Source organism: Lemur catta, chromosome 23 (genome assembly GCF_020740605.2).
Source record: "Lemur catta isolate mLemCat1 chromosome 23, mLemCat1.pri, whole genome shotgun sequence".
NCBI classification, from domain to species: domain Eukaryota; kingdom Metazoa; phylum Chordata; class Mammalia; order Primates; family Lemuridae; genus Lemur; species Lemur catta.
The window spans coordinates 913268-926713 of NC_059150.1; the positions used below are offsets into that span (position 1 = coordinate 913268).

The 13446-nt window shown below is 32.7% G+C and overlaps 1 protein-coding gene across 3 annotated transcripts in view; it reads right to left on the reverse strand.

The window, feature by feature from the left end:
- The window catches only part of DENND1B (DENN domain containing 1B), a 232323-nt gene that overhangs the window by 86500 nt on the left and 132377 nt on the right, over positions 1–13446 (reverse strand). For 2 of the 3 annotated variants that reach the window (XM_045536506.1, XM_045536504.1), the window contains exons 6-9: positions 7637–7706; positions 5750–5830; positions 2772–2831; positions 1392–1445 (exon numbers count right to left, since the gene is read on the reverse strand). Coding sequence is in view for 2 of the 3 variants with exons in the window: in XM_045536504.1 (XP_045392460.1) it covers positions 1392–1445; positions 2772–2831; positions 5750–5830; positions 7637–7706 (265 nt within the window). In the remaining variant the exon portion in view is untranslated. The remainder of the gene's footprint in view (positions 1–1391; positions 1446–2771; positions 2832–5749; positions 5831–7636; positions 7707–13446) is intronic. The other variant, XM_045536505.1, reaches the window with a different exon arrangement.

The following is a 13446-nucleotide window of genomic DNA, read 5'->3' on the forward strand; positions in this document are numbered from 1 at the left end:
TTTATTTCCCAAGCAGGACTTTTTACAAAATAAAATGTGTTAACTGAGATGTAAAAATCTTTATTCTCAGTGGCAGTTTTTCCTTAGAATGTTTGTTTTTTTAAGACCTTCAAGGGAATGGTCTTTTTAGAAATGTGACATTTGGTAAATCAAGCTTTGAGTTGTCTGTTAATAAAAGAGAACGGTCAACAGGAGAGAGAGCAGAAGGGAGTAACTGTGAGTCTGCATCAGCAGCTCTGACGGGAAGGGACCAGGGTCACAGACAACCACGGCCGCTCGGCCCTAAGGAAGCGTGGCGGGGAGCAGCTGCCCACCACGCACAGCGGTCAGGACCGCGGGTTGTCAGGCAGGGGAGAGCGCTGAGGGTCTAACTCGCGTCCACAGGAAGAGCAACCTGATGCAAAGTCTTTTCACAGCCGTGCAGAAAACACCAGGATAGTCTTGGTTTGATAGTAGAAAATTTACAACTGTTTTCTTGGATTTCATTCACTACCTGTGTGCTTTTAGAAACCAAACTCTGAATACATTTCAAAACATATTTAGAAAAACAGTAAAATTTTAAAGTAAATAATAAGTATATATGGAAATACTATTTTGCTGTTGATTTTTCTTTCACTTTTGATTGAATTATTTCTACTGATTCATTTTAACTTTCCAAGGGAAGCTGGAGAAAAACTATGTAAGGGAATACTTCCTTTTCACACAGTTATCCAAAATCATAAAGGCATATTTGTTACTTCTGCTTATCCATATAATTTTTTTCTACAAATTATTAATTTGTAATAACTATTGAAGCACTGAAAATATTCCTGGTAGAGATACAATTAAGACTCTACATAAAATGCAAAATTTTGCTTTTATAATTTCTTTTAATATTCCTCAAGCCTTATAAAATATTTATTACTTTAAATTAAAATCAGGAAATCAAGTACAAGACACCTAAGATTTGAACAGAATTACATACAAGGAATCTAAAATACTATGGTTATTTCATTAAAGTAATTATTTGTGTGAAAACAGTTCCCACTGCTAGTATTCCTCCCCACCAGCAAAAGCAATCTCCTGAGATCTCTCTTCTACCTGGTAACAGGGGGGCTCAGGACCTCACTAAATTTTTATGATCCTACCTATTTTAAATGACAGAAATAAGTTTTCTCATATCATTATCATCAATTTTCCTTAAGTAAAACCAAATATTAAGGGGGTAAAGGGGCAGATACATAAGGAGGAAAAGGAAATATTAGCATTATTCCTGATTTTGCCATGATTTCTCATAAACACAGATAATTACAAACTATCCTATTTATACAGAAATCCATAAACAGTGAGACCAAAATAAGTAAAATTCTCTATATAAGCAGAATAATTACAGTAGAAAACAGAAAACTTACACTCTCAGGTATTGTTGGGAGTCCAGTTATATCGGGGGCAATGAAGTAGGAATGCTAATGAATACAAATAAATCACACAAGAGAATTAAAATTTTGGGGTGTTACATATAATTTGGGATAAAAATAGGAAAAAATATATTGACTAAATTAATAAAGGCCATGGACCGACACTCAGGATTTGTTGAATTTGAGATATTCATAAATGAGTTAGCAAGTTTATATGAAATTTAACAATGTTCTTATACAAAAAGTTAAGTGTTGGTTAAAAAATTTCACTTTAAAATTGAACAGAATTGAAAGAAGAATCCTGGGAGAGTATTAAGGTAAAAAGAGTACAGCACTGAATGGTTTTTTTTGTATGTATACGTAACATATAAATGCATATATTCTTAATATACATTTAGGTAGACTGGGAAAGTACATAACTAAAAAAGTTTTTTATATATATAAAATATAGAAATATATGTATTTCTTCAAATACATTTAGTTTAGTTAGACTAGAAAAATAAAGCTTGCTAACCCAAGTATGTATCAAAATCTATTGCAATTCCTGAGTTTTTATGGTAAGTCACAACAAATCTCTTTTGTAAACATCAGCCACTCTATTATTTAGAAAGCAGCAACAGAACATAATTTTTAAATGTTTAAAGCTTCTTAAAAATATACTTATTCCAAAATATGACCCTCACACATGCACTAAACACACACAAATTAGCGTCAAGTCAATAATGTTCAAAGCAGGACATTTCATCGAATATTTACATAACAAACATATTGTGTATCTGACTTCATGTTGCCCACAATGTTTCCAGATTTTACCACCCAGAATCAAAGTACAACTTAATCACTGAAAACTATTTTCTGTTCACATCAATCTCCAAAATTATTTTAATATCTTAATCACGTAAGAACATATTTAATACCATCTTATAATTAAAGATTAGAAAAGAAACATTCTAGCCATATTTAAGCACAGTTGAATTAGTCAGAACAAAGTTAGTTAACACAATCATAATATATGATTTTCCAGGGTAGAAGAACAATAGGAGATAAATCACAAGATCTTCTGATAAAATATATGACAGAAAGCTCATTCTGTAATATACTTTAAAATTACTATGGAAAATGAAGACCATGCATAGATTTGGGTTCCATTAGCTACTTTGATTTTGAAGGGGTTTTACTAGTACTGTATTTCATAAAACTATGCTTTAAAAAATAGCATAAACAGAAAATATATTCCCAATGATTACTTTTCTTAAAAGAGTCAAATTTACCATTTCCCAAAGGACTGGAGTGAATCTTAAAGACGTAGTGAAAGAAGTAATTATTTTTCGAATTTAATAGTGATTTGTAGAAGCCAATGTCCTTTTAACTCACCGGTACCAGAGAGGGCTGATCTTTCACAACTTGCTCACTGGCAATAAATATCTCTTGGTTCTTACAATATATGAGAGACAAAAAATGAATACTTTCATGGAGAAGCTTACACAACAATTTGCTGTGTATTTGAGACAAATCCATGTAGCCACGTTAGCCATTGAAAAATACTTGAATAACATTAATTATAAACGTTATTTTAAATGCTGATTTGATAATTTTATGGTAGAAAAATCCTAAAGGGACTATTTTCATATTGTGAGAATAGAGAATGCTATGGATATTTAATGATTTTGAAATACAGTTTCAGAAAACCACTTATATTAGAGATTAACTTTTCACAAAATCTCTGATATTCTAGCGGCCACTATCCACTTGTACAGGAACAAAACCTTCCATGATCAATTTTAATCTGGCCTTCATAAAACTACAACCTCTACTAGTAGTAAAGACAAGTGTTCTAGTCCCAGATTTACCCCTTATTAACAGCACTAGGCTTATTACCTTAGTAGTTTTTTGTTGAAATCAAATGAAACTATTAATGAATTTCACACCAAGGTAACCAGCTGATTTTACTAATACTGAAGATACTGCAGCTTGAGAACAGGTACACAAGATTTGAAAACTATCACAGACTATTAATTCAAAAGTATATAAAAAGTTTTAATTATAAAAATAACTATCATATATAGAAAGAGTACATAGTCACGCAAACACTTTAAACAAGATTATTTCAGCTACAATGAAAAATGTCTTCTCCATATGAGAAGAAACTTCAGTTCACTGCCAACTAACACCTGAACAACTCTTCATGGTAACATTTAGATACTTCCATTTCATGTAATTACCCAAACAACTTCCTCACACGTTGACTCACTCAATTTCTCAAATGGAAAAAAGGGATCATCAAAAGAGATTAACTTTCTTGCCTAACATCACACATTTCGTTACTGTGACTTAAACCAAGATCTTCTAGTCTTAGGTAAAGAGGCCTAGAAGTCTTTGATTTACGATCTTATTAATAAAGGTGAAGTGTTTCAACACCCGGTATTTTTGAGATATATTTTTAAGATATTTGTTTATCCCTGAGCAAATATGATACTCAAATTTAAAGAAAACACACTTGTCTTTCTCATTAATATTATCTCAGTACCTATATTTTCTTAACTCATTAATAAAGCATGAGAATCTCTTTATAAATACAATGCTCTCAAAGAAAGATGACTTTTTTTGGTAAAATCCGGGGCTTTTCTTTGTTCTCCCTGCCCTTTCCAATGCACTTCACTAACCATAAACCTCGCATTCCTTTGGCTGAGTTTCTCCTTAGCTGATCTTCCCTCCAATTCTTTCCCTGGATCCCCTGTCTCCATCCCCATAGCCTACTGCAGCAGCGAGACCTCAGCCTCTGTGCTGTGCTCTCCATGTTCCCTCCTTTAAATTCTGTGTCTCCCGATGACTCCCGGATTTGGGTTACAAAGCCCAGGTTATCCTTAGCTTTCCATCCCCCAACCTCCAAAGGACCAGGAACCATTTCCACTTGGGCAGCGGCACAACAAAAGAGGATGCAGCCGCAGACATAAAGTGGCAGAGAAGATCACAGGAAAGAAAAAACACTTTAAACTGTATGACAAGAGGTTTCACCAAGGTGGGAATTGAACTAGTTCTAGACTAAAGACAGTCTATAAAGAGGCTTTAGTGCAAAAGGAAAGCATGTTTATTCAAGAAAATGAACAGAACAATGTGACCAGAGCAGAGAATCAATTCGGAAAAAAAAAATAGTGAGACAGAAAAATGAAGTTAGACTGAAGCTAAGAAGCGGATCGTCCTAAAAGCCCAGACAAAAGTTTGGGCAAATTTTATAGAAAATGGGGAGCTACAAAAGATATTCAGGAAGGGATTTTATATAATTCAAGCAAGTTTAACTTGATAGTCTTGTAGAAAGGACTGGAAGGAGAGACTCTAGATTAAGAGCTATTTGAAGTACTGTGCATGTGGAAACTAGGGTGCTAACAGTGGAAATTTACAGAATGGAATGATGTAAGATAACATTATTATTAAATGAAATTACAGGAGAAAATTTAGGCAAGAATAAAGTTATTACCAAAGAAATATAATAAGGATAACAATTTGCTTATCTTGCAAAAATGCAAAATACCTATTATCACATTATACATTTTGAGTTACTTTTTCCTCTAAATTTCTCTTGCATCATTATAATTTTTTCTTCTTTATTAGAAGTTTATTATTTTTTGGAAGAAACAAAATCCATATAAATAAATTTTAAAATTCTATACTGTACAACACCAAATTAATGAAGAATATTAATGAAAACAGTCATATTTTATCATGAACTTTGAATATTCAAAAAATCCAAATGAATGCTTTTAGATATAGATGGCACTGTTCATCAAAGTTTCAGTTGTACAGTAAATAATCTATACCACCACAAGCCTGCTGTTTCGACAAACTTTAACCATATTTCCAGTGTTTTGTGATCACAACTAGAAGATGTATTGAAGTATGGAGAAAGAAGAACTTTTCACCCAGAATTTTTATCACATATGTTACATGCCATTTTCTATTCTTACTAAGTATTGTTTTTATTTTAGGAAGGGTAGTGAGTGTGTGTAGGTATGTGTGTATATATGTGTGTATTCCTTTATTATGCATGGATTTCACCTGAAAAATCAATGTTTCTTACAACCAAAATATCCTCACAAGTTGGTTACTTTCAGTTAATAAATTTTTAAAATTTTGTAACTTAACAGCTATCAAAATAGACACCTAATATATCAAGTTATGATAATTACAACAGTGGAAAAAGTCTCAATGTTATCATCTAGTAATGTTAGCACTAGCACTGCAGTTTTCCTGGAAGCAGAAGTGACCTGGCAAAGAATTAATTGCTTGATGGTGCATGTGTTCTTAAGTGAGAAACTGTTATGACTCCAAAAAACAATTACTTATTAAATACTTACCACACTCAAATTGACAGGAGTGTTCGCCTTTGGTACTGGGTGGTTATAAAGTGATTTGAGAGTTTCATTCAAATCATTTTCCTAGAGCAAAATAAAAAGTACATTTCATAAATGAAATACATACTAAGCAAATACAACTAAAACCACTTGACAAAATCGCCCACTGTGCCTTCCCAAATTACATGTTTTATATAAATACTTTCCACAGAAACATTTCAAATAACTGAGATTGAAATATTTAAATCTAATAAATATGGAAATCTAAATCCCTTTATCCATAAGAATAATAGCAACGTTTATATTTAGTATAAATACATATTTGGAAAAATATATTATAAAAAAATACTAATGCATGTAAATCAAAACCACAACGAGGTATCACTTAACTCCAGGGAGAATGGCTCTTATCAAAAAGTCCCAAAACAACAAACGCATGCATGGATGTACAGAGAAAGGAACACTCCTACACTGCTGGTGGGACTAGCACAACCTCTGTGGAAAGGAGTATGGAGATATCTCAAACAACTAAAAGTAGACCTACCATTTGATCCAGCAATCCCACTACTGGGTATTTACCCAAAGGAAAAAAAGATATTCTATAAAAAAGACACCTGCACTCAAATGTTTATAGCAGGACAATTCACAATTGCAAAGATGTGGTTATTATATGTATACCATGGAGAACTACTTAAAAAATGGTGAACTAATACCTCTGTATTAACCTGGATGGAACTGGAGATCATTCTTCTAAGTGAAGTGTCACAGGAATGGAAAACAAACAGCACATGTATTCGCCAATAAATTGGAACCAATCAACACTTATGTGCACATGTGGAAATAACATTCATCGGAAATCAAGCAGATGGGAGGGGGAGAAGGGGATGGGCAAATTCACACCTAATGAGTAAAATGCACACTATCTGGGTGATGGGCAAATTCACACCTAATGAGTAAAATGCACACTATCTGGGTGATGGGCACACTTATAACTTTGACTCAAATGGTACAAAAGCAATTTATGTAACCAAAACATTTTACCCCTGTAATATTCCAAAATTTTTTTAAGAAATAGAAAAAACCCACTAATGCTACAAACAGAAATTATCTAAATCATTAAATCCAAGAGCAACGAGATTGACTAAAAGCAGCAATATAACTTTTTATTATATCACAGAGTGCTCTCATTTTCCGTTTTCATTTTAAAATTCCAAACCTAATTTTTAAATAGATACAACTTAAGTAAGCCTGGCCAGGGGATGGCTATGCAAAAAAAAAATCCTTTTATGAAAAATTTTTTAAAAAGTTAAAATTAAAAAATAAAAATAAGAAAAAAAAGAAGAAAGAAAAAAAATGGGCAAAGGACTTGAACAGACATTTCTCCAAAGAAGATATACAAATGGCCAATAAGAACATTAAAAAAATACTCAGTATCACTAATCATTAGAGAAATGCAAATCAAAACCACAATGATGTACCACTTCACACCCATTAGGATACTATTATCAAAAAAAAAAATTCAGAAAGTAACAAGTGTTGGCAAGGTTATAAGGAAATTGTAACCCTTGTATATAATGGTGTAGCCACTACAGAAAGTGGTATGGTAGTCCCAAAAGAGTGAAACACAGAATTACCATGTTATCCAGCAATTCTACAGTATGGCTGGCAGGGCAGAGGGCAGGGAGCAAACGGGTGGTTACTGTGTACTGGCTACAGAGTTTCAGCTGCAAGATGAAAAGTTCTAGAGATATATGGTATTGATGGTTGCAGAACACCATAAATGTATTTAGTACTACAAAACTATACAATTAAAAATGGTTAAAATGTTAAATTTTATGTTATATATATTCTACAATTTTTAAAAATGGGGGAAAAAAGAACATAGCTTACCAGTTCCTTAGCCAAGTAATCTGCCAGAGTATTCAGAAGCTTGTAATACACTTCAAACCATGGCAGGTAACTGTAAAAAAAAATTATTCAAAAATGCATATATCAAAAATGTGAAATCAAGAAACAAGCAGACAAAATAAGCATTAAATTCATATTGTGTCAAACAGGTTAATCCTAGAATGTAGGAAAGAACTATACCCACATTCTCCTTACTTTTTCAGTTAGATTTAACATATTATATTTAATATTAGTTTTGATACAATAAATCAGAATCCAAAGCTCTGTTATAAAAGTTACTCATTGTACACTTCTATTTTACATTAGCAGTATCTAAAATTACTTAATCCTATTTCATGATAACCAATAAAAGCACTCACTGGATAAAAACCACTGTAAGAAGATATTATATAAAAACTAATATTAGTAAGCTTTTGAAATAAAAGATACAATTATTTCTTTTTAAATGTTACTGAATTGAGTATATAATACAACAAAACTACATGTTTAATTAATCAGTTCTTCAGAAATGATGTTTAATTCAGATGGTAAATTTCAAAATAATTATCAACACAAATATCAGAAAGCCTATTCTAAAAATTATAAAAATTGAAAATGACGTTTAGATACCAAAAACAAATATAATTTAAAATTCATTTAATTCATTTTGCTAGATAAAAGTATAATTTTTATGAAACCCAAATACTAAATCAAAAAATCATGTGTAAAAAATAAAATCTATATTTATTTTAAAAATTTTAAATATTAGTATGTTTAAAATCTGCTCAAAGATTTTAATTTAGCGTTTATTAAAATTTTCACTTTTCATACAGAAAAACAGTGAACAGTGCTACTGATTATCAATTAACAAATACTCTTTTTCTTCAAAGCATTTGTACAACAGGCTACTTCTTAGGACAAAATATTCTAATACTTTTACTACATGATTGTACACAGATAAAAGTACACAGACGAAACATTTTAAAATCAAAAAATCAATACAGCTTAAAAACAGCACTCTATTAAGATTTTTTCATATGCTGTCTCATATAAATGATGCTTTTTGAATCAAGAGGAACCTAAAGTCATAACAAAAGGTTAAACTATAGTATCTTTACTCAGAAAATTATAGAGTTCTGTAAAATGATAATTTCAAATACTATATAATGATATGAAAAATTTCTATGACATCTAAAAATACCTACCCAACTTCAAGTTAAATCTAGAATACTGAATGCATGCATTTATCTCTGTGCCCTCTCGAACTACCACTAAAATGACAGTAAATGAATAAAGGGTATAAATTAGCAAGTGCTGAGAAATGGAGGAAAAAACAATAGCAATACAAGAAGATGATTCTGTAAACATGGTAAGCAAACGGTGATAACTGACACAGGAGAAAAAAGGAAACCAAAACCTAAGTGTCAACAAAATGGGAAAGGACCAGCAGATATACCCCTCCCCCAGGATTCAGAAGCACTGATTTAAGTAAGAATCTCTCAAAGGAAAAAGCACCTCAACGTCCTATGTTCTTGGAGCGAAACCCACCACTGCACATATAGTGCTTCCAATTCAGGTTAGTACCTGCCTCTTGGATATAAATTAACAGCCCAATTAGCAGACACTTGAGGAAATAACAGACATAAATGTATGTTTGCACTGAACAAACCTAAAAGGAACTACAAGTAAACATGACCATACAAACAGCAGAAGGGAACTTAAAAGCTTATCCTTAACACTCTTAGGAGCCGAATAAAGAGCAGAATGCTAGTAAACAGAACTAAATAAAAATAAAAGTGAAAAAAGAAATTAATAGAGAACAAGAAAGAGCTCTTAGAAATTCTGAAAGCTGAAAAAACTAAAATCAGTAGAAAGGTTAGACGGTAACTCAAGAAAATCTCCCAGAAACCAGAATAAAGAGTTAACCAGATAAATAATGGGAGAAAATGTGAAAATATCAGGGCAATTAATCTCAACTATCATGTACCTGACTAACAGTAGTTCCAAAAAGAAAGGAAAGAGAGAGGAAAGGAATGAAAGTTTCTTTTCTAAAAATTACTGGAAAGTTTCCCAAAATGTCAGACATGAGTCTCCAGACTGAAAGGACAAGTGAATGAACAGCACAAAGAATGAGCCAAACCACAGTATCACAGTGAAAGTCCAGAACAGGGTGCAGAAAAGTACCTAAGAGTTTCCAGAGACAAAAAAAGTAACATAAAGGGATCAAGTTCAAAATGTCATTGAACCACTTACCAGTAATACCAGAAGTTAGAAGATAATGCCTTCACAATACAGAGGTTAAATTCTTTATACCCAAGAATTCTAGGTCAGAGAAACTATCCATAAGGTGTGAAGACAGAATGATAGCATTTTCAGTCATGCAAGGGCTCAGAAATCTACTTCCTAAGCCATTCAGCCTTCAACAAAATGAGGGAGGCCAAGAAGGGATATGGGGACGTAGGAGACAAGAAATCTACAACCACGGAAGATGAGTGCTAAGTCCAAGGATAAGAGCTGTGCAGCTGCGCAAAGGCCCAGACTGAAACAGGAGTGGAGGCTGTAGGAAAGAGATGCTAGAACAGGGTGTTTACGGCAAGCATGTTAACAGCTGTGTAGGGGAGCCTGGAAAAATCTAGACAGGTATGTGACAAATTGGTGGCAGCTTTTGGAGTATCTGAAAATCAGAAGTTACTATTGGTAATCTCAATTTTCATACTTAAATTACCCAACACTTCAAAGCCCTGGTATTTAGCTGGCTATCCTACTACAAATATCTTCCATTTACAAAAAAACAATAATCCTTAAAGATCACTAACACTGTTTTTAAATTTGTCAACTCAGTGTAATGGAAATTAGCATATCCTATTTTCTCTATTCACTATAACTCAAATAGTTTTCATGGAGAATGTCCTTCTATCAAGATATATGCTCCTTAGCGTGTCATTTATTTCATTTGTAGTCATTCCATACTCACATTTCAACTTTTAATGGCCTGAAGAAATTGCTATTTCAAGATAATTTCAATGTGTCATGTAGTTCAGATCTGTAAGTTCAGAGAAGATGAGACCTAATCTATCCAAGGAACACGCTTGGTCTGTTTCTATCCTACTCTCAAGCAGCTTTAGATAAAGCAAAATTTATGGATTTTAGGGGGCTGTATGTCTCTCTACCTTTTAATGCCTACATCATCATTTTCACCTTAAATAATTTGAAATCCTATTAACCTTAATTATTCTTTCCAGGTCCACTATAAAAATAAAAAATGCAATACATCTCTCAATTGTTATTAACAAAGTGAGATAATCTTTATCTTTCTAGATCAAATACATTAACACTCCTTTAAATGTTCTGGTTTCCTCATCTTTATATTTTTTTCATTGGTTATCTTCCCTTTCAATTTCCTTTCAAACTGTGAAGACAAATCAAAACCCAATTTTTCATTGAGAAGATAATTTATACACATAAATGTAATTTATCTGTAAGATTATTTACTTGTTTTTGAATAAATAATATATCCATATTTAGGTTACTTTTAAAAATTTAACAGTTCTTATTTATGCCAGGCATTTTGGTATACATATTATCACTATTTTTTAAATGTCCAAGAATACTAACTTTACTGAATTTCATAGATGAAGGCTATAACTTCATCTATAAATCAGACTAATACTATTTAGAAATAAGCTTTACCCAAATGAGATACTTCTCACAGTCATCTCTGAGGTCCCAAAATACTTTATTATTTCTATTTAGGAAGTATAACTCACTAGTAAGTTATATGCTCATCTGGGGGTTAGAGAGTAGGATCTAAGAATCACAGAATCTATGTGTGGCTAAAATAATTGGAAGTACAGGGAATAAAACTTCTTAAGCACTAACTGTATGTATGACAGTATTCTAGGTACCTTTCCATGCGTTATCTCATTTAATTCTTATCATAATGCTTTGGTATGTATTTGACTGAACTAAGGTAAAGCAACTTATCGAGAGTCACAAAGCTACCAAAGGGCAAGCATTGGATGAGAATTCTAATCAACCTGACTGAGTGATATATGCTCAGAGGTCTAACACAGACAGCCCACCAGCCAATTTAGGCACATATGTATTTCTAAACTATCCAGCCTTTGAATAAACATTCCAGTGACCAGACATTTTCAGGTAGCTAGATAAACTGTGAAAAAATACATTCTGGTTTAATCTTAAATCAGACTACTTATAATTTCTATCCACTGAAGCAAATTCTATCATTCAAAATTAGTTTACTGAACATTCAGAGCATTACCTTTATGCATTTTAAATTACAGTTTGTCCATATGTGTGAATTTCTCAGCAGATAAAGATCTATTTAATGTGATTCTTTCATCTAACATTTTGGCAATCCCTTCCAACTTCAGGTTAAGTACTGCTTCTGTCTTCATCACTACAGACAAAAATCTTCATAAGGATTTTGTACCTGCAACATGGTATAAGGTGCCTTGCAAAATGACATAACCCTATTGTTTGTCAACACTCTAAGTTGGATATTTTAACCTCATCAGAAGATTGCACTATTTAACCAACATTTTTCTCCATGTATAATCTGCTTGTGAAACAGTGGGACAGACTCAAATCTCTACGGCACTCCCGGATACATCGGCGTGTACTGTCATCATAAAGAACCAAGCACAGTCACACACAGTGCTATTTGTAAACATGTCCTTTTAAAGGCTACATATCATTCATGCTTTTTAATAAAAACATCACTTATATGAAAGTGGAGCTGCTCTGTAACCTACCCATGCTGCTAGAAACGTCCAGGAAACAAGGACATTCTCTGTTGCAAATAAGCAACAGTACCTAGAACAGAGGGTGCAAACTGGCGATTTGCAGGCTGCATTGAACACGTGGGCATATTTTGTTTGATCAACATTGTGGTGCTGCTGTTTAATTAAGTTGCCAACTTCTAAATCTGACATTATTCATTTAAAAAATCTGGATTTCTTGTTCCTCTTAAAAATCCAAAAAGCTGGCAATAATGGCCACACATTCTCCACTGGTGTAACCAACGCCTAGAGCTGAGTAGCGGCTTCTGTCTTTGGCTGTGGCACGTGCTATTCAGAGCACCACACTTAGCCCAGCTTCCTGCTGCTGCTGGGCACCTACCCGGCTTCTCTCATTGAGTCCCCACTACGTGGTCCCTGTAGGTAACTGAATTTGCAACCCCCAATACGAAGCAACTGCTCAACAGGAAATCCCACTGCTCACTTTTTCATCTGACAAGAAAACAGTTCAGAGGAAACAAAGCAGTGCAATAATTCCAATATTTTAACTAAATTCCATTGCACACTTTAAGTCAAAATATGTGGCAAAAGTAACATTTTCCTTTTTTAGAAAACTATGTCCAAAACTTTCAAAACACATACAAACACACACACACACACATATATATACATATAAAACATATTGTAAATTACATAAGCTTAGCTTCCTAGGACAAGAAGTGTTATTCTCATGTCTTTATTTTGTGGTTTCTCAGATAATTTTCAAACACTATACCTTCAAAGCAATTTTTTAACTAATATAAAAGCTCTTAAGTCAATCAATTATCAATAAGTTAAAAGGTTTTTCACTAAATTTTATAGTCCCAAGGACGGTCAAAATCTGTTTTCTTACAACCAACCACAAAAATCCTAGAAAGTTAAACAAAACTCAATATATTATAATAGGTAAATAAGATATTTTACTTGAATTTTTTAAGAACTGAAAATATAATTCCTTTAACAAATAATTAACTGTGACTCTCGTAGTCCTAGAAACATATATAGATGTAAAAC